The 24,222-nt window shown below is 45.0% G+C and overlaps 1 protein-coding gene across 2 annotated transcripts in view; it reads right to left on the reverse strand.

Moving 5' to 3' along the window:
- The window catches only part of LOC117778522 (receptor-type tyrosine-protein phosphatase N2-like), a 122,994-nt gene that overhangs the window by 69,934 nt on the left and 28,838 nt on the right, over positions 1 to 24,222 (reverse strand). For both annotated transcript variants that reach the window (XR_004616802.1, XM_034614188.1), the window contains exons 8-11: positions 23,960 to 24,000; positions 23,313 to 23,686; positions 20,682 to 20,768; positions 13,326 to 13,405 (exon numbers count right to left, since the gene is read on the reverse strand). Coding sequence is in view for 1 of the 2 variants with exons in the window: in XM_034614188.1 (XP_034470079.1) it covers positions 13,326 to 13,405; positions 20,682 to 20,768; positions 23,313 to 23,686; positions 23,960 to 24,000 (582 nt within the window). In the remaining variant the exon portion in view is untranslated. The remainder of the gene's footprint in view (positions 1 to 13,325; positions 13,406 to 20,681; positions 20,769 to 23,312; positions 23,687 to 23,959; positions 24,001 to 24,222) is intronic.

Here is a 24,222-nt window from a genome sequence, read left to right on the forward strand (position 1 = left end):
GTAGAGGAAACTGAAGTGTGAGGAGGTGGTTCATGGTGGTTCTTCACACCTCTGGACCAACAGCTGAATGAAACAAGCCCAGCTGTCAGTTCCATTCCTCATGTCATCTTGTCGAAACTCCTTTTCAAGCATGGACAAATTCACAAAGGAGCTTCTCACTGCTTTTCTGTAACATGTGTTGGCCTTAAACTTCCCCCCCCTTACCAAACGCTGAAGCAATTGATTGGCAGAGGTTTGTCGTCGGGGGTGATATGCGTCCTCGAAGGGAAGCTGAGTTCAGGGCAGAGGATTTGGTTTCCAGACCACAACGGGTCTTTTTGTTATTTCTGTCTGACGTTTGATTTCCTGCCGCAAAAATGAAATAACCCGTTTGTATAAAAACACCAAACAACGAAAGGTTACATCTTTGCAAACTTGTCAATACAGCTCAGCACTGATGGAGGTTTGCACTTGTTTTCTTTTGCTCTTAAACATGTTGGATTCAAGCTCACTCCGTTATGCATTAGTGTGTGTGCTGCAGCTGGAGGCGGGTGGTGACGGCAGCAGCCAGTTAACTGGTGAACATATCTGCCTTGGCAGAGTCATTATGCAGGACTTGGGCTCGTGCCAGCCAGCAGTGGTGTGTGTGTGTGTTTGTGTGTGTGTGTGTGTGTGTGTGTGTGTGTGTGTGTGTGTGTGTGTGTGTGTGTGTGTGTGTGTGTGTGTGTGTGTGTGTGTGTGTGTGTGTGTGTGTACTTGTTCAGATATCCTTGTGAAGACTATTTTGAGGGAGGACATTATGGCCGGCCCTCACTTTCTGACCCACTTTCAATGAGCAGTTTGAGGGTTAAGACTCGGTTTTAGGATTAGAACTAGGTTTAGGTGAGGATAGATATACAAGGTGTGTGTGTGTGTGTGTGTGTGTGTGTGTGTGTGTGTGTGTGTGTGTGTGTGTGTGTGTGTGTGTGCGTGCGTGTGTGTGTGTGTAACGCAGCTCTCTCTTTCTCAGCAGCTGGTAGTCAGGGATGTGATGCCTGGCAAAGCGTCTGGAGGAATGTGGCTTCGGTAGCTGATCCAAGTATCTGAAACACACACACACACACACACACACACACACACTCACACACACACACACACACACACACACACACACGCACGCACGCACGCACGCACGCACACACACACACACACACACACACACAGACACACACGCACGCGCACACACACACACACTCTCCTTCACCGCCTACTTCCTCCAGCTGATGCAGATGCTGCTTTTGTTTTTCTCCTGGAGAACGAGAACTGTTTCTTCTTCTGCATTTTTAATCAGTCCGCTGTTGGACTGCAGTCAGATTTAGAGTCAGACCTTTGAGGTTGCTAGTTTAAAACCCACCAAGAATAAAACAAAGCATATGACCCCACGGTATCTGCTGATTGACATCCAGCTTTAGCCGAAAAACATTTTCATCAAGGTCTAGGAAGCATAATTTCTCTTTTCAGACAAAATCAATTTCCATGATCAGTTTTACTAATTGATCAGTTCACCTTCTCTCCTTCTTCCTCTGTGGAGGCCACATGAAGGCCAGTGCAGGCAGAAGCTGGATCACAGTTAGTCTGACTCACAATATGAACATTTAAAATACACTGTACAAGGCTAATGTTTCCATCACAGTTCAAGCTTTTATCAGAAGGAAGGGATTTAAGTGGCTGTCAGACTGACTCACCCTCCTACACATCCACCTTCCATCCTTCTGTCTGTTGTGGTTTTAATGGATTGTGACTTTGAAAATAGTTTGTTATCAACAGGGGCGTCGCAACAGGGTCAGAGAGGCAGACACCTGCCTGGGGCTCCGAGCTCAGAGGGGGCCCCCTGAGATTATATCAGTCCACAGCAACAACGATAGAACCAACTTAAAGTCCCGGGTCTTCTTTGTGCAGCAGACTGCAAACAGAAACCTCAGAGAGGTCCCGTGTCCCCTTTCTGCCAGAGGCTTCATCGTTTTAGAGGTTTGGTTGAAGACTAGAACGTCTGGTTTTGGACATTGCCGACAAAATCGTAGCCAAAGTCTATTGTAAGTGACGTCATCAATCGCAGTTCAGGTTCTGGTTCAGTCTGCAGGTCTGCACCACAGGCCCCATTCCAAACAGACATGTAAGTAAAACTCCTTGAGATCTAACAGGAGTCTTTGAGTAGGTCATGTCCTGATTTTGCAGGTAACACACAGTGAAGCACAATGAACCACAGAGAGCGGCTCCATGTGGCCTGACAGCATCCAGAGATTCAAGCCCTTCATCGTGTCGGAGTAATCTCTTCAAAATGAACTGAATCTGCACCAAAGTCATGATTCTATTCAATATTCAGCTCTAGAAACAAGGCAGCGGCCTATTAAAGCAGGCTTCAAACGAAGCCGCTTATCTTTTTAATTAGGCCGCAGGTTGAGAGCGAGCGATATTGCACCGAGCTGATGTATATGTAATGTGGAACAGTATTGATTGGGGTGGGGTGGGGTGGGGGGGGGGGGGGACGACGACAAGGGGCCCCATTCAAGGTGCTAGCTGCATGAACTGTTCAATACCGGCGCTAATAAATAATATCAAAGGCAAAAGTTGGCTAAAGGTGGATGAGATGAAATCTCTTTATAATGCAAAACCCAGAGAGGAAGAGAGGAGAGCGGAGGGGCGGAGGGGAGGAGGAGGGGAGGAGGAGGGGAGGAGGGGAGGAGGGGAGGAGGGGAGGAGGAGGAGGAGGGGAGGGGGATGGCAGATATTTCGTTCTGCAGGCAGCCGGGCGACAGGATATTGCACAGTGTGCAGCTGAAGATACAAATAAGCCATCTTTCATCAGGGGCAGATTAAAACACAAACAGAAAGAGGGATTGAAAAAAGATTCCTAATTATATTCTGTGGAGTTGGTGATTTTTCTGACTGTTTTGACACAGCTAATATGCTTCCCCCCCCCCCACACACACACACACACACACACACACACACACACACACACACACACACACACACACACACACACACACACACACCATCACCCTCCACCTTGCCAGGTTATCTGGGTCTAATAGGCAATATAAGAAGCTATTTACACTTCAAGGCGCTAATGCAACACTTTCCTCAATCTTATTACCCTGGCAGTGATTTTCTCACCTGTGTGTTGACAAGTAGAATTAGACAAAGTGTTTGGATAGCAACACTCCCAACATCCAGCACCCCACCCACCCACCCACCCACCAGTCTCCAGGCAAGTTAGCACCCTCACCTTTGCCACTCCATTACATTGTTGACTTTTCCTGCAGGAGGCTGCACGTCAGAAAATGTGATTCAGGAGATGTTAATCCGTCCGTCAGGTTCAGCAGAGCGGGAGTTTTCTGACAATAGCAGCTTTGTAAATATACATTTCAAATAAGAATCGGTTCTTAACATGTAAGATGATGCAACACATTCAGTTACTTCACAACGACAACATCCACTGGTATTAATGTATAATAATAATATATAATCATTTAGAGCAAAGAGCAGTATCTGAGTCAATCTTTCCTTTTTTTTGTGAGTGGATTTTTTCTGTTGATTTTAGTCTTGTTTTTAAAATACTTCCATATTTGTCGGGCCCAATTTGATCTATTTTCTGAGAAAATACGTATCAATATGTAAATTACAAACACAATAATACACATGCACACTGTAAATCCCCTAATTACAGGCACTGGTAATTTCTTGTGGTGTAATACAGCCATTTCATAATGACATCATCAAGGCGTTGCATTACCACACTATATGATGTCACTCATTCCTACCAGATGATAAATGAATGTTCTGTAGTGGATTGGAGGATCACTGCAACACGATGTCCAGCCTGCGGTCGCGCTCGCTTGTAGGACAGATGCTCTTGATGCGCTTCTCCTTTTACGTCAAGTCGATACAAAACTCATCCAACAGTAATGTACACCCTGGTTCATCCTGCAGCTCTGAGGTCGAGCAGGAGCGTCTAGGCCAGATGGATGTTTGATCAATACTCATAGTTCACCATGAAGAGGACAGGAGGACACTTTACACTACGGACATTTGGTTGATCCATTTATCCAGAGTTTATCTTGAGTCAGGATGAGAATATTAACTGAAGCCCCGTCCACACTGATGCAGATATTTAGCAGAATGGACTTTTCCCACTGCCTCTGACGAAGGATTTTCAAAAACTTCCGGTATCCGTGTATCCGTGTGTACAACGATGACATCACAGCTTACTTCACACGTGCCCACAACAACAATGGCGTCAATTCGCCGGTTTCTCTACATTCCGTTAGCACCGCTAGGTCCAATTACAAGTTAGCAGCTAAATTTAGCATCATCAAAAACATTCCCATTCAATATCACTTGATCCATAGCGATGTTGTGCTTGTTGGAGCCTTCGTTGTCATCTGTGTTGTGTGTGTGAGTCAGGGACTGTGCATGTCGTCTTTGTTTTCAAACTGTTTTTATTGTCGTGTGCTCTGAATGGACATTTTCTGCAGCTTCTACTCACATTAACTCTGAAACACTCCAGTTACAGACCAATCTTCTCATCAAATGACCAAAGCCACTACACAACCCAACCCCCTCTAAAGTCTCCAGAGCGGCACACGCAGCCAGAAGTTGCGGTTTTGAAGTCTCCGGAATGCAAATTGAAAAATGAAGGTGCACTTCCTTAATCTGCTGTTCTAATCCAGCTCCAAACGGGAGGTAGAGAGAAAGAAGAAAGAAGAGACAAATCCGCAGGAAGGGTTATATTAATTATACACAAAAAGAGGAACTACAAAAGAGGGCCTGGTCTTTGAAGATACTGAGCGCTAAATGTCACCCACAGCTTTGAAGCTCTCGACTGCCTTTGTCTCTTACTTCTCCTCGACATGAAACACGGACAGACGCTGACAGCAACGGTGAGGGACATTTCAACCAGGGGGCGACGAAGAGTCACAGGACAGAAACTAAACCTGAGCTCCAAGTGTCCATGAATTATTGTTCCACTCAGATAAGAATATTTTCGATCTCTGATCTAAAAACACAGAAATCTACAGAATCAGATTCACTGTTTATCTTATGTTGATAACTCATAAGAGGACAAATGTTATCTGAGGACATGCAGAGATTTAAATATCTACAGAGGTCACTGCAGATTTTAATCCTTTAAAGTTGTTCTGGTTTTTGGTCAATTTTCGCTCTCTCTCGTTTTATAATATTTCAGTTTCAGTTCCTGGTCAACGTCCATATTTATATACAGTCTAATGTATAGACAACAACAGTCAGACACAAGAACACATTCCTGTTTTAGGCAGACATGGCGTTTGTGAGCGCCCCCTGGGGGTTCAACTTGAAAGTGGCACATATTCTAATTACTTGGTGCATCATTTTGCGTGTGCAAATAAACTAAAACCTTCGAGTGTCATGTCTGTGCAGAGCCTCTGGACATCTCTCCTGGTGGGACACAACTGAAGGTAAATGAATAAGATCAACATGCAGGTGAACTGACCCTTTAAACGTCTTGTGATTCTAATTTGAGTAAAGGATTAGATTACTGCCAAAAATGCCTCCACCCACCAGAGACAATCCACGGGAGAACATGCAGATCCTGAATAATCTGTTTAACTCTCTTTCTGTAGCAACAATACGGCAGCAGGGTGTTTACACAAGCAAGATATTTTGAGTTTATGGGACAGACGGGACCATGCACGCTCAAAATCCAACCAAAAATCAGGCTGTGACAGATTTTGTAAACTATCAGCTCAGCTCAGCTCTTAAAATATTGATCCGATTCTCTCACATCAAAGCAAGTCTCCAGATTCATCTCAAACCGGCGGCTCCGTCCTCGCCTTGCTCTACTTCCCAATGCAAGCAGAGCCGCGCCGAGCCAAATCTTCGTTATGCATTCTGCTGCTTTCTATTCTCTCCCCTTATCCACCCTCGCTTTGCAGGGAGAAAGAAATCATGAGAAAAGGGAGCGGTGAGGAGGCTGAGAGGAGAGAGGCAGACCGAGAGGGAGGTTGGGGGGGCACTTGAGTGCAGTTGTAATCAAGGCCTGTGCGCTCAAGAGGGGCCAATCAATCCAGCTGTCTGCCTCTACATCTCATCAGGCACCTTGAAGATGGCTAAAAATGAGTCGCCGAGGTCCAGGCGGCCTCCGCGGGCCGCTGAGAGAGGGCGAGCGGGCAACAGGCGGCGGCGAGTTTTTCTGTAATAACTGCAGCAGAGGACACGACCGCTCTGAAAGTCTGAGCTGCGGTCAAAGAGCAGAGAAAACAACTCGCCTCCTGCCAAGAGGAAAGAGTTTACTGTTGCAGACAAGGAGAATGTGTTGTCGAGCAGTGAGCTGCTTTCACACCGACGCTGAAGTCCGGGCTTCGACCTGAACTTTTCCGGAGAACGCAAATGCTCCGAGAAAATGTCCGAGTGAACGAGTGGGCGTGTTGACGTTGACTTGGAAAGACGACGACATTCAACAGCTTTTGGACGTAAGGGCCGAGGTCGGTGTCCATCTGCTTCCAGGCAAACTTCAGAAAATGTCCGAACCCAATTTTCATATCTGAACAACTGTTTTATTGAAGTCATGGTAAATATGTAGGTTGGTAAAAAGAAGAGAAATCAAAAAGAGGAAGCCATCATAGCATCTTAACATCGGGAAAAAAAGAACACCTCTCTAAATAACCTCCATAGTGCTTCCATGTCTTTTAATATTTCAGTAACTGTAATTTCATGATATCACAGGTACCATATGTCAGGAAGCTTAATAACAGTTGGATGAAAACGTGATAATTAGGAGCAGTCATCAGACAGACATGGTCATTAAATCCGAGGATATTAAGAAAATTCTAGGAGATAATTTCACTCCCGTCTATTCCACTTTAAAAAATGTATATTAAATTATTCAACCTTAGTACTAACAGGATTTTGGGAGGTCTGGGTCCGTTCCTCCGTTCAGCTGGGATTACAGAGTTCGCTGGATATAAATTACAGGTAATGCCGTGAGATTTAAATGAGATTATAAATAAAATATGAAGCCAAGAGGCACCTTGACACTGTCCCGTCATTTTGAATGTAAAAGATAGGGTTATTATGGATCTGATCCATTTAAATTAAAAAATCTGTCTGTGTGTGTGTGTGTGTGTGTGTGTGTGTGTGTGTGTGTGTGTGTGTGTGTGTGTGTGTGTGTGTGTGTGTGTGTGTGTGTCTCAGAGCGGCAACTGGTCTCCTGAACAGCAGCTACACTAACACCACGAGTGACAAATCACTGTTAGAGAGTGAGAGAGCTGCAGCAGAGTTCAGCGATGCCACAACTCGTGTGCAGAAATGCCGCAGCACAACCCACGGAAGTCCCCGCCCTCCGCCGAGGCTCTGTGGCGGCGGGATGATGCAAAAGTGATGCAAGCACGAAGCCAGCTCTGCTACAAGGTGGCCATCTGGGAGAGGTCTGCCAACCCCGCAGCGAATGTGGGGAGTAGAGGCCAACGCACAGAGATGCTGCCAGCTGCAGGAGTGCGAGAGCGGCGCAGGCGGTGCCAACCGTCCAGTGCCAGCGCCGGGGAAATCAGGCCGGCTGCTTGGCTGCTTGGCTGAGTGCTTGGCTCAGGGATCACGTTGCACCGCTGTGCAAACTCGAGCTCAGCACAACACCTGTGTCTCTCCCATCCTCTGCTTTGGACTCACAGATGCTCGCAAAGCTCCAGAGGACAGCGTTCAGCTCCTCGCTCTCTGTGAAGTCAGACCTAAATAAGCACAGGTGACTCGGGGGGGCATCGTGCAATTCATCGAACGCCTCCGGCTCTGCTATGACGACAGGTGAAGAGATAAAAATGCTGCATGGTGTCACAGCAAATTGCATCACTAAACACCAGCACACCCCCCCAATCCCTCTCACTCTCTCACTCTTTTGATTCGTCTCTTCAGCGGCAGGTGAGAGAAACTTCTCCAATCGATTAGCCTTCGGCGTGCGATGAAAACCGATTAGCAGGTGAACTGAAATGAAGTTAACTCGAATGGATTCGCCTGCTCCTGAAGGGCACAGGGAGATCGCTGGATGGATCTCGACGTCAGAGCGGTTTCCAATGCAATCACTCCGACAATCAACGGGAACAATTAAACGGAGTTCCACGCAGTGACGGCCACGACACAAAATCAGTCAGCGGTGTTACTAATGACAACGCGTGCGGACAGGTTGTCAAATGTGGCCGTAACACATTTCTACTGGAAGAAACGATTCATATCTGAGCAATGAGAAATGATCATCTGGCTGGAGAGTCAACGACCAGATAAAAAATGCAGTTATGTGTTTTTTATAGTCAGCTGTCAATGTAATTACAAGATAAGTGGAAGGGCTCCCTGGAGAGAGAGCTGATGTCAAGGCAGCACAACGGAGGTGAAACTTTCCAGGCCTGATGACGATGATGTTAAAGACAGTGTGAGGGAAACACTCTGCAGCTCTAAATTGTTCATAATCACAGGATCTGACATGTAGCAGTGCAGCAACGCACAACCTGCACGTGCACGACACTATGCAACAATTTGACCACATTGCTTGGGCATAGCTGCACATAGCACGTGCAAGGAGCAGCGAGAGGGGAGAGCGGGGACTCGACCGCAGTCTGGGGTCCGAGGGGCCTGCACATCAATAACCGGGCAAAGTGAGGTAGATGAAACACATTACTTTGACCTAAAGAGCTCAGTAATTCCATTTGGCATTTTGACAAGTGTTTAGCTGCAGTGAAGGTCAGTCCTGTCAGCGTGCGAGATCTATGCTAATCCACTCGGACGGAAGAAAACGAGGAGATGAAAACGACGAGGGGAGGGAGAGGAAAGGCCCGGACGCAACCGACGCCTGAAGTAACTTAAACCCTCCGTGCACGGATCAGGTGTCAGAAAATGTTCCGACATCGCAAACGCAGCCACTGAACATCTCTCTGAACGTCCACTTCGTGATCCAAGGATCTTTGTCTGTTGGTGAGTGAAAAACAACTTCACTACCAAAACTAAATTCCAAAAATCTTTGATTGATATTTGAACTGGATTCAAACGATAGGAACTTTTTCCAAGAGGCTATTCCGTTGATTAGCGTGTAAGCGTTCCTGGCTCCATCTCTCCGAGCGGACAATGTCTTTTTAAACGTAATAAACTGATAGCGACCTCTCTGTGAGGAAATTATTTACACGTCAACACGCAGTGACATCAACTCACTGAGCAACTGGCTATTGTCTGCTGAGAACAATGACGGGTTGGTTTAACTCGGGAGGAAAGAGTGAGAGCAGCGACTGTCCTCGCCGTCCATTCTCCAGAGAGGGCGGCTCTCAGGCGTGTGTGAGCGGCCGTGCTCACGCTGAGAGGTTTGATTAGCATGTACGCAAAAACAAGTGGTGGCGGGATTAAATGAGAAGACATCAGATGAACAGACGGCGCAGGGGTGAAGCTATCTCAGCTGCTCTCCTCCTGCTTTAAGTGCTAATTGACCCGCCCGCTCGCCTGACCCTGACCCGCGGCCTATTCAAGGGGTCTCGTTCTCACGGCCGTGACGCACCGCTGGAAGTAGCCTCTGGGTCCCCCGCCCACCCTCGGCCGGACAAAGAGGGTCACCACCTCGCTGCCCACCGTCTTGACATCCACCCCCACGCTTGACAATGGCCCCCGATGGGCCCGGAGTCCCTCACAATGGGCGCACGCACGTGACAGAAGTGGCAACGTGGCTTCTTAAAATGCAGCACCAGGTCTGGCCGGCCTGGCTGCATTAATTGGACCTTTTGGCACCGGGAGGCCGGGGGTCACAATCGATCCAGTGCAAGAAGAGATTTAAACCGGACTCCTGTGAGGCGGCAGTCTGGTCTCAGGTTTTCTATTAAATAAATAAAAAATATTTAAATATGTGCTTGTACTACTACAAGCAAATACTACTATTTATTTGATAACTGTAGTCTTATTAATTTGGAAAATCGGATCTATTGGTGCAGATAACAACTGCAATAATTACATCCGCCAAGCAGGTGATGTTTTTCATCAGCGTTTCTCTGATATTTAGCAGGATTACGCAAAAGCTGCTGATCCGATTTCTGTGAAATGTGTGTGGGGCATGATCTGAGGAGGAACCTGTTGTGAATCCAGATCAGGGGGCAGATGAAAAAACGCAGCGGCCGAATCGCTGAGTCAGATGAAGTGTAGCTACCAAACATTACGAACATCTGAAAGACACAATAATGACAAATATGAATTGCTCATTATTAACAGAGCTTCATTTTCCAATTCTCAAAATTTCCATCCAGTACTTTTACAACTTCGTTTTGTCCATTTCAATTTTCTCTCTACTGATTTCCGGTACATTGTAAAGTTGTGTAACTCCACAGCAACACAGTTCAACGGCACCACAGATGACAGAATGACGACAGGAAGCGTCTGAATTCTTCTCCGCAGGATAAGTCTTTGTTTCTCTGGCACTCGGATGTCTTACTGATCTTTTCACGCAGATTAAATCAAATAAAAGTGAATTATTTTTTAAGCCGCTGCCAGAAGCATTCCACCCAAACACACCAGTTTGTGACAGAAGAGATGGACGTCCAATCGCTGCTGAGCGGCAATAAATGATGATAAAAAGACGTCATTACAATGGCTGTGTAAAGCTTAATGTTTCAGAAAAGCACTATAAACCACAGCCAGGGGGGATAATGTACGCTTTGGGATGGATTGATATTCTAGTTGAATATGACAAACGACACTTTAAAGATGGCCCGCCCACACCATTGCACTTTAGCTGAGGGGACGCCATATTTCATTTCGAGCACGTTCTGTCAAATGTTTGCATTAATAACAATCGAGGCTCATCCGTGACCCCGCGGAGCCGGAGCCAGCGGGAGCGACGGGCGGGAAATGAGAACGCCACCAATAGCACTTAAAAACAGGAGAGGAGCAGTTGCATAATCAGCACATTGTGTGTGTGCGTGTGTGTGTGTGTGCGTGTGTGTGTGTGTGTGTGTGTGTGTATGTGTGTGTGTGTGTGTGTGTGTGTGTATTCAGGAGTTGCAATTATCAAGCAGGGATAAGATGTTTGGAGAAAAATGACAGTGAGCTACTCATGTAAGTTATTTTGACAGGGCCAATTTCCCAGTGCAGGTGATGCGGCTGTTTTCTGTGTGTGTGTGTGTGTGTGTGTGTGTGTGTGTGTGTGTGTGTGTGTGTGTGTGTCTGTGTCTGTGTGTGTGTGTCCAGGGAATATCAGGAGAACTTCTCTCTCACTGGACTGACGCTGACAGCTTGGCTAATGGCAAACATTCCTCGTCTCTTTATTTCCCACTTCATCAACACCCTCGCCTCATTACCATGAGTCACACTGTAGCACACACACACACACACGCACACACGCACACACGCACACACACACACACACACACACACACACACACACACTCATTACATCTTAGACCATAGACTGCGTACAAAGACCTATGATACGTCTCCACTTCCTCCCCTTGTACATAAATTAAGAAAATATTCCGAATACAGTTGCCGCCATTTTGCAGTCTGTGCGGTAGCGATCGGGGATAGAGACACGGAATCGACGTCCCACCGACACAAGCTCTCGACCAATCAAGAGTCAGTCTCAGCCTGTTTTGATCTCATCAAATAACTAAGTAACAGAAACATGAACTAACATGGAGGAGGCAGGGTTTATGAGCTATACTGCAGTCAGCCATTAGAGGGCGATCAAGATGATTCGGCTTCAGTTTTGAGGAGCTGTCATGTCGTCCATCTTTGTTTACAGTGGACAGGCAGGACTGAGACATTTTCACTTTTCACCGTTTTCACTTGCTCCAGATGAAGTTTCAAAAAAAAAAAAAGATGGCGGACAAAATCTCAGACCATCTGACAATGAGCAGGTTAACATGCACGTCATTAGTGGATCTAACTTATGATCAGCGAGCGTGTTAGTGGAGAGCGACAGAGCGTTTATCCTCCATGTTACATTTATCTTAACGTGGTTGTTTTGCAGAAGAGGCGATAATGCACCAGCACACATCGTGATGAGAAACACCGATAGTGTGTTTACATGCCCCTGCAGCCCTGAACAGCAGCTCAAGTTTCTGAAACCTCAATATTAAAGCATCATATTAAATCTTTCACAATCTTTTTCGTTGCACCACCATTGTGAGATCGTTGCTGTTATCCTGCCCCTGCATGTAGAGATACTATACCTCCTTTGTTGCCAAGCTTTCTCTATTGATACTGAAGTGTTGCTTCCATGTGGTGTTTTCATTTTACCATGATTAGAACTGCACAGTTCTTTTATTGGATATGTTTCTCTGGGAGGAAAACAATGAAATGAGATTAAACCAAACAAATTGAAGTTAAACAAGATGCTTGTGATGAATGTTGCTCAATCTGGGTTAATTACTTACAAAGACCAAGTGCGATCTACCATTGAAACAGAATCATCTTGAAAGTTCTGCCGCAGTGGTCGAGCGTAATTATTCCTCTCTTATCTCTTCTCCAATCAGTGAATGTAACTTAAACCAAGTTTATGTTGAATCCTGCCTGCCTGCTGAACATGGTAAAAACCTTATGGACGTTTTAACGGGCCACAGATGCAGGCAGGATTTCTCCTGGTGCTGCAGATTGTCAGTCTGACTGAGTCTTACTGACAGACTTAATGGATATGTTAAACGGACCACAGACGCAGGCAGGATTTGGAATTATGCATTTCCTGGTTTAAAGGTTTGCAGCGGAGCAAGAACAAAATGAAGTGTAAACAAGCAGGATATGAGCGAAGAAGGTAAAAGACATAAAGCAGAGAAGGGTTGAATGAAGAAACTGACTTTCCACTTTCGGTTTGATGAATTGGTGTTTTGGTCCGTTAGCTACCCAGTTTTTTACAAAAGCTGTTAATTCCTGGAAATTGTGCGAACGGAATTATTTTAGGTACAACACCAACGGATACGTGATACTGGACTGAAGGTTAAAGACTTTTCATATTTGCTTATAAATCAATAAACTGTCACAACACATTTCTGGTGTCTCTTTCTTTGCCGTCTGTTTTTTTTTTTTTTTTTGTTGAAAACTTTTAGTGATGGAACCAAACACAGCCGTTAAGAAAAGGGACCAATACCAAACAGTTAACCAAACTAAACCAAACCAAACCCCAAGGAATAGATAAGTTTGTCACAAAGTTCCAGCAAAAATGTGGCTGAATTCTCAGCTGGAGACGGAGAAAGAAAAAATCTTTCAAGTTTTGAAAGATTTTCATCTGGGGCCTCAGGTGCAGCAGCAAGCCGATGTTAATGGCCTGTCTTTTTCACTGTCAGTATAAAGACAACATTACTCAGCCGAGGAGAACCTACCAGCCACGTTGGCCACATCTGCGGTGCTGACGTTCTGAGCGTTCGGGCTCACTCTGAAGGTCACAGCGGGGCCCACCACCCTGTAAAACACAAAAAAACACACAAGCACAGTCAGAAGCTTCCTCAGAATCTGCTCTCCGAGGCAGCGAGGTGTTATTTTTCAGAACCGGGGGAGAAGAGGAGTTGTGCTCATTAAAGCGCAGCCATACAAGGAGCTGGAAAAAAAAACAAAAAAAACGAAGCTTTAACCTGTGGCGATCCTTTAGGCTTTTGCAATCCCCATCACCACAGTGAGATAACCTCTTGAATCTCAATGTAATGCACCCGCCGGCGTTTAAGCACGCTGGGAAATGAAGAGAAGGGGGTTGGGGATGAGAGGATTCTAGTCATTGACAAGACGACGGCTCTGCTACGTGATTCTCCGACGAGCAAATGCATTTCCAGCGGCCCGGCTTATGATACATTTACATTTTGATTCGACGTATGGTGATTGCGACGCACATTGTCCTCATAGACGTAAATTGAGGGTGACAGAAACTGGGAAAGCGAGAAATGTAAAAAGAAGAAGACAGAAAGGGGCCGGAGAGACGTGTTTTGTTTCTCGAGGTGCTTTGGAAGGTGCTTCCCCCCTCTGTGCATCCAACATTCATGCCAATAAAGCAGCTTGGATTGAAATACTGAGGGAGCCACAGAGAGAAGCTGGGTGGTCAGAGGCAGAGCGGAGTCTCCCAATGTGATTAACCTTTTGTTTTTCCTGCTGTAATTCAGACTAAAGGCCCAGCAGGAAGATATATCACCAGGTCCCCCTCCAGGATGCATTGTGAGCCGCTATAGGAAGTGGCTGCTACTGTAACAACACTATTATAAAATATGGTGACATCAGTAATGGAGCAGGTCCTATCCTAATGCTGCTGGCTGAGTTAAAAAAAACAAAACACACACACACATTCAGAAAAGTGGTTTTTCAGGGTGATGGATTTAAATTGCTGCACTTTCATTGTGGGTTTCAGAGGCTGTGGGCTGTCAGTTGAAAATTAAATTAAAGTCATGGGAGCCGGAAAAATAATTAAAATAAATGCAGAAAATAAAAGCAAATGTTCCTTCTTTTTAACAGAATTCATCCTTTCTCAGTATTATTACAACCTGTACTTTTAACCTTTGCACAGAATATACAGTATACATATATATGTCGTACATGTATAGGGGTTTTGAACCTTAATTAAGATACAGTTCATTTACAAGTGAAATGAAAATGGGCAAACTATTCTGTAAAAAAAAAAAAAGAATTCCTGATAACATGTCTCAAACTCAAACAACTGATTTCTCACAGAATAATTCATGGATCTTGATGAAAATCGGACTGGTAATTATGAGTGTGTGCAATTTCGGTGCAGATCCCAATACAATCCGGATCTAGTGAATTTACATGTGGTTTCACAAAGAGGCTGTTGGGCTTTGGCGGAGGAATGCACTGCACTGAATGTTATTCTGGTTATGCATGTTGTATATGTATGGGAATATTTAACTTAAATCAAATGACAACACATTTACAATTGAAACAAAAATGACAATATATATTTAAAAGAGGTTTCCTCAATCCTGGTCATTGATCAACATTTCTCTAAATGAATCCAGAGGCACTGGCTCTTAATGCAAAACCAACTTTTACAAAAACCCTCTGCAGAGTTTTCCAACGTTTGGACATTCCCTGACATGCAGGTCAGGTGGGTTTGTAATTGAGTTTCCTGGGCCCTGAGGTCAGTGTATGAAAGAAAACACAAACAGGTTTTCATGCAGCAGTAATGTTACACTCTCACATTTAAAGGTGCAATAACAAACTAATCAGACGGGGCCAAATTAATGATACCCGGGGGAAATCTGGGTGAAGCTAAGTGCTTTAATTAAAAAACTGAAAATCTGAAAATCCTTTACTATGTTCTGTCCTATAATCCACATTGTATCTATTTCGGTGTCTTATTTGAACATAAATTTGAGCCACTGAAGACACTAAAGCCCCGTATAAGACCCGCTCTGTGCGAGGAGCTCCACACGATACATCAGCTCATTTTCCTGACCATTATTTCTCCTCTGAGGTTGAGGTAGCGTGTATTCGTCAAATCTATGAACCGATTCATCAGCAGGCGCAGGGAACAGTCTCGGTGTGTGATGAAGAGGGAAAAATCACTCATGTTGAGTTGATCACATTTCCATCTGTCGGCCTCTGGCACCCGGGGCAGCGGCCGCACAACGACGCCACATCAACTTTGAGCCTTGTAAATAACCACGTCACTCACTGAGGCAGAGAAGCTCACAGGAGGTGAGTTCCTGCATCCATTGCTAATGTTTTGAAATATTAAGACTTACGTGAGAGTACAAGATATATTACACTAACGATGAGATACATTATTAACCAAAGGATTCAGCTTAAAAACTTTATTATCCAATAAAACCCCACTTCTGTTGTTTTCTCTGAAGAGGTTTTCCAACATCAATGTCGAATAAAATGAGTTTAAAATACATTGGGATCAAAAAAATTTTTTATCTGACATATGTGACATTTAGCTGTGATAACGGCAGCGAAGTTTAATGTGCTGAACTGAAAGGATGTTCCCTAGAAAACTCTCAATTTTTTCTCCGATATTGGATATCGATAAGGATGAAACTAATTAGTTATTTTATTTTCACAATTCTTCAGACGAAAGTGGAGGATTTGAGGGTTAAAACCCTGAAATCACAATGTTGGTAATGATTTATAAATCTGTCGGCGGTGGGAGTGGAGATGAAATCCTTTTACTTTAGGAAACCAGAGAAACGCTCAGATAAAGAAACACGTAAGAAAAGACGTAATAGCACCAAAATGTGCTCCAGCATCCAAATTAAAACCCCTCAGTCACTCAGTAGAGCTCACACCTCTGCCCATCAGTCCTCTTATAGTCAATCAAGCCAAATAACACACGCTCATAGATATCAGTCCCTTAACGCCTGATTGTTTTAATCAAGATCCATGAATTATGCTCTAGGAAATCAGAGGAAATGTAAAAAAAAAACTTCTCATAGTGTTAAAATAAAAACGAAACATTCCTGAAGTTCTTTCTTGGCACATGTCCCATCCTTCAACCAAGTTTTATGGAAATTGGTTGAGTAGTTTTTGCAAAAATCCTGCTGACGCCCAAACCAACCAACCATCCAACGAACCCACTAACCACCAACCAACCACTAACGAGCCACGAAACACCAACCAATCTCTAACCATCCCACTAACCTGCTCACTAATCCCTAACCACTAACCACTAACCACTAACTAACTACTAACGAACCACAAAACATCCAACCAACCACTAAATATCCCACTAGCCACCAACCAACCAATCACAGAACATCTAACAAACCAATTAACCACAAAATCCCAAACCGACCGACCAACCACTAACCGATTAACCATCACCAAACAGGACAGGGGTGAAAACGTGACCTTCTTAGCGGAGGTAGTTGTGAAACAAGTGGCACATAAAAAAGTGACAATAACAATTTTTAGGTTACAATGAGTTAAACATTTCTTTACATGTTGGGAAGAATCTCTGTCGTCTTGATGAAGTCACTCTGATTTAATCTGAATCTGTTCGTGAGATTTCCTACAAAAGAAGATTGACATTTCATAGATACCTGACAGTTTGTTAGTTGACTGTAAAATCTGAGGTCGTGAAATGAAGCGCTAACTGTGAGATACTGTAAATGAAGTGGCATAAAAAAAACGCTGTATTCCCTAAGTGGAAACATAAAAGTGCCAGAGCCTCGATAATCACTTTATATTAAGTATTTAGAACCTCATGTTTGTTTATAACTCGGGGACACAAATCCAATTTTCCGAAAATCAATTAAAGTCCATTGATTTTACTGCAAATCTCGCTTTTAAGTTTCATATTTAATCTCCGTTGAATTGTTAAACAAGGCAATTTTCACTGAGAAGCTTTTAAAGACTCAAATTGCTGCAGCAGCTGATTGTGGAACTGAATTTTTTTTTTGTGTTGACTTTTCCCCAATTGTTTTAGGGACTAGGAACCTGAAATTCTCATAATTGTAACTCAGGGATGAATAAAGATGTGGACTAGTTGTTTTTTGTGTTGCCTTTTATCCTCCTCGTCCTCACATGCAGCCAGTGTAGGCCCACTCTCTCCTCCTAGTGGCAGCTCTTTGATATGACCCTTCAGCTCAGACAGACATTACATCACCTCAACCCTCTCGTCTACACAGTGATGGTTACACAACAGCCATTATTATTTGGTGGCCTGCTACAGTCGACACCCACATCAACGCTTCCCTCCCGCCCGCGGCGTCGCCCTCGACCACCACCGGGCCACTGAGAACATTTCCAAGGCCGTTCTGCTGAAAGCGCTCACCATCAGTATTATCTAATCAATATCGAATTGTTCCAAATGAAACGTAAGGGTGTGAGTCATTCTCCAGGTTTGTTTTGTGTTCTGCCGCAGTGTGTAGGCTCATCTTTGTGATTCATACTCGATGTTGCCGGTGTGGAAGTTTTGCTGCAGGCTCACTGAACTGCCGCCGCTCTCCGGCTTCGCCCCCCCCCCGAGAGGACACTGCTAGAAAAGGGAAGGTTTGTTGTCTTTCCAGTGGCTGAGGTTGCACAGGTCACTAACTACTTTGTTCACAGGCGTTTTTGTTGTTGTAATATGCTAATCCGGTGCGGCTGTGGGAGGTGTAAGGTTGAGGGGCCTGCAGTGTTGCTGCCTGGCGAGCGGATGAAGGGGAGTCTGAGCAGGGGCTGAGATGACGGGTAAATGCAAGGACAGGAGAGACAGAGCGACACATACATGTGCCGCTCTGTACAGTTAATACAAACTTTTTAAAACTTCAAGAGCAGTTCAGCAAAAACAAACAATTATCAACAAGAGCAGTTTGGGACAATATGGCTTTTTTAATACTTAGAGTCAGATAAGGTTGTATGTGCCATTTACCTAACCATAAAAATAAATAACTGCATAAATAAGGGATTAAGATCTACCTCCACTGAGGTAATGCTGACTGTATGGATGTTAAACTGCAAAGATACTTATATGGTTGTGTTTGCATTATAATAATCGTGCAGGGTTGTGCACACAAGATCTTTTCACTTTGTCAGTAAAGGTAGTTCAGGCTGATTGTTGCGATGCTTCCACGCTACTGAAAGCTCCACGTGCACTATATCCAATAAAGGCAGTGATTCCAGCCGGGGGAATCAGGAGGCCTCCAGCAACAAGCTCACGTCTGTCTTCTGCTGCCGTCAGACCCAACAAGAATGCAAACTTCTGCAAACAAGTATCAGTCAAAAGGCTTTTTCAGTCAAAAGGGCTTTTTGATATGAAGTAGGTCAAATAAGATTGAAGATACCATTTACACTTCATCCTTGTCTCGCCTTAGAATTTAAATAATGGCATCTATAAGGGATTTAAGAGATTTTAAAAAGGATTAAGGAGGAAAAAAAGCTCTAAAAACAGTAGCTAGTGTTCGGAGGAGCAAGGAGAATAAAACCAGAGGCATGCTGGGTAAATCAGGAGTGTCGGGCAGGCTCCCACTCAATTTAAAGCCTTTGTCTCTGGGCTTAAGGTGACTGCCATTACCACAGTGGCGAGGAGCCGAGCGGCCTCGGAATATAAGCGTGGCGCCTCTGACAAATTGTCAAGGCGGCTCCCCCTGCTGGGCTTTCACTGCGCTCGCAACAAAAGAGACCCCCGGCTTTCTCTCTCTCTCTCTCTCTCGCTCTCTCTCTCTCTCTCTCTCTCTCTCTCTCTTGCTTTCTCTGCCTCCAATCCATCACTCTCCCCCGTGTATAGCTCCCTCCCGTCATTCCCAGAATGGAGGAACAAAGACAAAAGGTGCATTAGAACAGGAGAACAGTACGGGCCACCCAGGGACTCAATACCGCAGCCGAGCAGCACGGTGAGGTGCCGCGAGAACAACGAGGCCGGGTGGCGGGGGCGGGGGCGGAGAGAGAGAGAGAGAGAGAGAGTGAGAGAGAGTGAGAGAGAGTGTGTGTGTGTGTGCGTGTGTGTAAATCATACTCAATCCAAGTCACCCAATCCGCACATTCACAAATACGTGTACATGGCTGTACACATGAATTCATAATGTTTCCTCTTTCTGAGGTTAATTCATATTATCTTCATAAGTTGTTTAATTTGATGCATGAAAAACCATTAGTGCACACACACACACACACACACACACACACACACACACACACACACACACACACACATCTTCAATACACACACAAGTGTAAATATCCAAAGAGGAGATGAAAATTTAAAGTTGATAAAAGCTGCTCAGCAACATCAGAAATCAGAAAGAAAGCTGCGACCAGGATCAACACAGAACAAGAACACAGGCCTTTCTTAACAGATTCATGAGGTTTATAAAGACAGAGAGGGGTGGGGGGTGGGGTGGGGGGGGCACATGGACACAAACTAAGAAGGAAGCAAAATGAGGAGAAAAGACGAAGAAGAAGAAACTGAGAAATAGACTTGAAGCAAAGACTGAGAGGAATAGATAGAGAATGAGTGAGGGGGGGGGGGGGGGGGGGGGGGGTCAGACGGAGTTCAGTCTCATTAATAAGTGATTGCATTCAGCAGCGGCTCCAATCCAACGGGTCAATAACGCACACAAGCAGCTCTCGTTGCTTTCTTCACCCCCCAGAGCAGGGAGACATGTCCACGGAATGAAAATGAAGGCGGCGTCCTTGGACTTCGACTGCGAGGGCATCGTCTTCTCTTCCTTCTTCCTCGTGCCACCGGGCAAAATCTCTGCATTTTGATCCCACCAGTTTGCCCTCTCTATTCTGACACGCTGTCACCACAGATGAGCGCTCGGATCATCTTTTACAGGCGGATATCTGCGGAGCTTCGGTAGGCGACGCTCGCCCTTTGAGGAAATTGACGCCCACTCGAGCCCACAGGTGGAAAAGGGTTGTTGTCGGGAGCGTTGAGTACAAAATGGACGATGAGTCACCCACAGACCTCTGACTCCTACCGTGGTTCTCGTCTGAGGATGAAGTCATTTGTGATTTTGAAATGTTACAGTGACGGATTACACGTTTACACGCTCGGCCGGTTTGGCTGAACTACACGTCCAGAGGCGCTTTTACATTACGGGACAGATACATATCTGAAAAGGACATGATAAGTATTAAAATGCCTTTATTTTTAACTCCTCAACACAGCGATGGTTTAGGTTTGACCGCTAACTCAACGACAACAAACAGCGTGAACACAGCAGGAAGCAGCGGGCGTCATGTGTATGGAGCGGAACTGACAGATTTAAAACCAAATAAATACACTTTCAAAAAGCAGTTATACGTACGAGAGCTCGGCAAAGTCAGTCATCTGGATTCTGGCCCTGCGAGCCAGGATCTCCATCAGGTGGAGGCCTTCGTCCGTCTGGAGCCCACTGATTAGCGAGGGGGGGGGGGGGGGGGGGGGACGTGAGGACAGACAGGGAATAAAGAGGAAAAAAGAACAGGAGGTTAATATTCTAAAATAAAAGTAACAGATGCCAGATGTATTGTTTTATTATAGCATTAGTTCCAAAATTGCAACAGCAGTGCAACCAGAATATATGTGGAGCGGATTTCAGACAACATGCTGTAAACACGTTTAATGATGCACCGTCTACCGTGAGAGAAAAGATATTTGAAGACCTTGAAGACTGTTGCGCAAAAAAAACGAAAATTTAAAATGGTACAGTCGACGTTGATTTATTTAAGCAGCAAACGGACTTCACACCAAACAAGGGACAAGACAGACAGGAGCAGGACGTACAATTCTGTCACAGGACGTACAGAGAAAATGCTACAGACACAGCAGCAGTTGTAATGCTTTATTTCTCAGCATATACAAATATAACAGAATATTAGATTGCCTCTGTATAAACGTTCTTGACATTCTGTGATTTTTACCACAGTATGAGTCACATACAGAGCAGAGCAGCTGCTTCACATCCGACACCGGTGATCGCTCTGCCTGCAGATCCACGGGCGAGGATACACGGCGTAGCTCTGCAGCGTGCGGCACGTCGGTGTGGGATCCCTCCCCTGGTACCTGGTGCCTCTGCAACGTGTCAAACAACTAGAGGAGCTGAAACAACTTTAACCTGATGAGTTGTGATCCCTTGATTTCTTCTGTGGCGCCACCATGAGGTTGGCATTTGTACTTTCTAGATAAAAGTCTAAACAACTCATTATGTGTGGTACAGATATCCATGAGCCCAGATGATGAATCCCCCACTTTGGAGATTGTCCCTGAACTTTCATATTGTACATATCTCAGCATCTACTGCATGGATTAAAGGTTCAGTTTGTCGAATATAGTGACATCTAGTGGCGAAGTGTCATGTTGCAGCTGAATACCCCCCCCCCCCCCCCCTCCAAACATGAAGGTGAACCTGTGGTAGCTTCAGTTGTCATAAAAACTCAAAAAGTTTAGTTTGTCCAGTCTGGGCTACTGTAAAAAAAACATGGCTGCCTCCGTAGAGAGGACCCCCCCACCCCCGATGTAAATATAAAGTATTTCAATACAAAGACTTTATAGGCTACACGACGAGTGGCTGGGACGACACCAGAAAATGCGTAAAAAGATGTGGAGAGTGAGGTTAAAAAACCAGGCATCACATAAGAGGTTCTTCTTGTATGAGGCCAACGAAGAGTCTTTTTCTTCCTGGTTACGAAGTCGTGAAAGTGGCTTTTCCCTCATGTTGTGGTTGATGTTGCACGTGGCTGTCTCGAGGAGAGATCTGACACAATGCGAACTGTCAAGGACAACTTTGGTGTTCTTCTGAAGTTCAGCCATCTCACGGAAATGTCAAGAGGCACTTTGAAGAGTCACTGTGAAAGGGTAAGAGAGGAATCCACTGAGTTCACTGGAGACCGACGTCTGCAGTGCAAAAGTGACAGCGGACATCTTACACCTTCCACTTCACCTGTGATCAGAGACACGCAGCTTCTGAGCCCGTTTCATGAAGTTACTGGAGTTGTGGCTCGACGTATTGGCATCTGCTACTTCCTGTCAAAGTTTAGCTTCTGCTGATTGAAGATTTCTCCAAGTTTAAGCATATGAAAAACCTGAGAAGAGGAAGCAAGAAGTGTTTCATTTTGGAAATACTTACGTTATACTCAAGACCTGCCATCACAGAAACTGTCTTAAAGCTTCGGAAAACCTGTTTTCTCAATCTGCTTCTTTTCTGCCTGAATAAATATTTGGACAGAGACAGAATTTGTGTAGTTTTTTCTCTGTACACCAGCCCAGTGGATTTGAAATGAAGCCATAAAGATGCTCTTATAGTACAGATATAAAATGAAAAACGGACCCGCCCCACAATTGTCAAGCCCAGACAAGCCCAGACTACGGAATGTCATTGAAATTTGTTGAGGAGTTCTAGGAGGGTGCACAAACCTCCGCCAAGGCTGAAGCCCTATCTCTCCATGTCAAAGCAGAGTTTCCCAAAAATTATCTAGACTGTAACGGCCACCATATTCTAATTTGTTCTGCCACATTCATAACAAAATAAAAAAGTGTATCACTTCTCGTGAAAACAGGATCTCTAGCTTGGTGTTTGCAGTTCTCTCGTCCATAAAGTTTTTACTGTCCACGCAGACGATCAGACCTCATAGTTTCAGCTTCTCCCTCTTTCTTCTGTGAACATGTGACTCGGAATCTGCTGCACGTGAGAGCAACATCCTCTGACCACATGCATCCCCGCTGCCACCATGGATTGTATTGTATTAATTATGTGAGAAACACAGCTGAGAAAATTCATTTATTCGATCTAAAAAATGTTACATCTCCCCTGTGGCATGTCCCACCCCTCCACAACCTTCCATGGAAATCAACTGAGTAGTTTTTGTGTAATCCTGCTTACTAATAAACTCGGTTGAAAACCTTTGGGGAAGTACTCAATACCCCTGTGCCAGTTCTATGTCAGATTATTTGTACTCACTCTGTGTCTGTGATAACGTAACCGAAGACATCATCTTCAGCCTTCTTCCTGCTGTCTTTGACGTCCAGTTGAAGTTCTGGAACATGCATCGTCTTCTTGTGCGGCTCCTCGTACACGAGCGCGGCAGGAGGGGGCGCCACCTCCTTGATCCAGCCCTGCACCTCCGACACCTCCTCAACAGACTGAGCAGCGTCCTTCTTCTGCACCGCTACTCCAACCTGGCTGGTCCGACTCTGGACGTTTTCCAGCCCCACCGGTTGGCCTCTGGGTGTCTCCATGGCAACATCATGCCAGTTTCTTGCTGACGGGGAGGCGTTGAGGGAGGTTTTGTCCAAGAAGGCGAGAAGTTTGGTGAGCAGGCTTCCGTCCTCAGCCTGAAACACATGTCAAAGAATCGAGAGCGAAAAACGTACAGGGTCAGCGAACAAAACCTGCATACAACACAAGAAAACCAATTTGCACGTTTTAATTTCAATCTATTATAATAAGTAAATATGGATCTTGATTTACTTTCACCTTTGTACAGTAGCCGACCTGCAGGTTGTGGGGCTCATTTCCTTCCTCATACAGAATCTTAACTGCTCTGTTCCACAACAATTTAAAGTACAGTAGTAGTAGTTTTTTCCTACTGACTGATGAAGGCTTACCGTGTCCTTCACATTTTGCTCTTCAGCCTCCGTGTGGCGCTCTGTTGGTACAAAGACATAGATTCATTCATGGTGGGTTGTATGTCAGAGAGAAAAGGAGAGGAATGAAATGATTTAATCAAACAGCACAGCAGCCGCCAGAACCAAGAGGTAAAGATGGGCACAAACACCTTAAAGCCAGTTGTTGGTCTCTATTTCAAGGTTGTAAATTCATCATTCTGTAATATTTGACTAAATGCTGCAAAAACATCAGAAGCTGGGCA

The sequence above is a fragment of the Hippoglossus hippoglossus genome, chromosome 17 (genome assembly GCF_009819705.1).
Source record: "Hippoglossus hippoglossus isolate fHipHip1 chromosome 17, fHipHip1.pri, whole genome shotgun sequence".
In the NCBI taxonomy this organism is placed as follows: domain Eukaryota; kingdom Metazoa; phylum Chordata; class Actinopteri; order Pleuronectiformes; family Pleuronectidae; genus Hippoglossus; species Hippoglossus hippoglossus.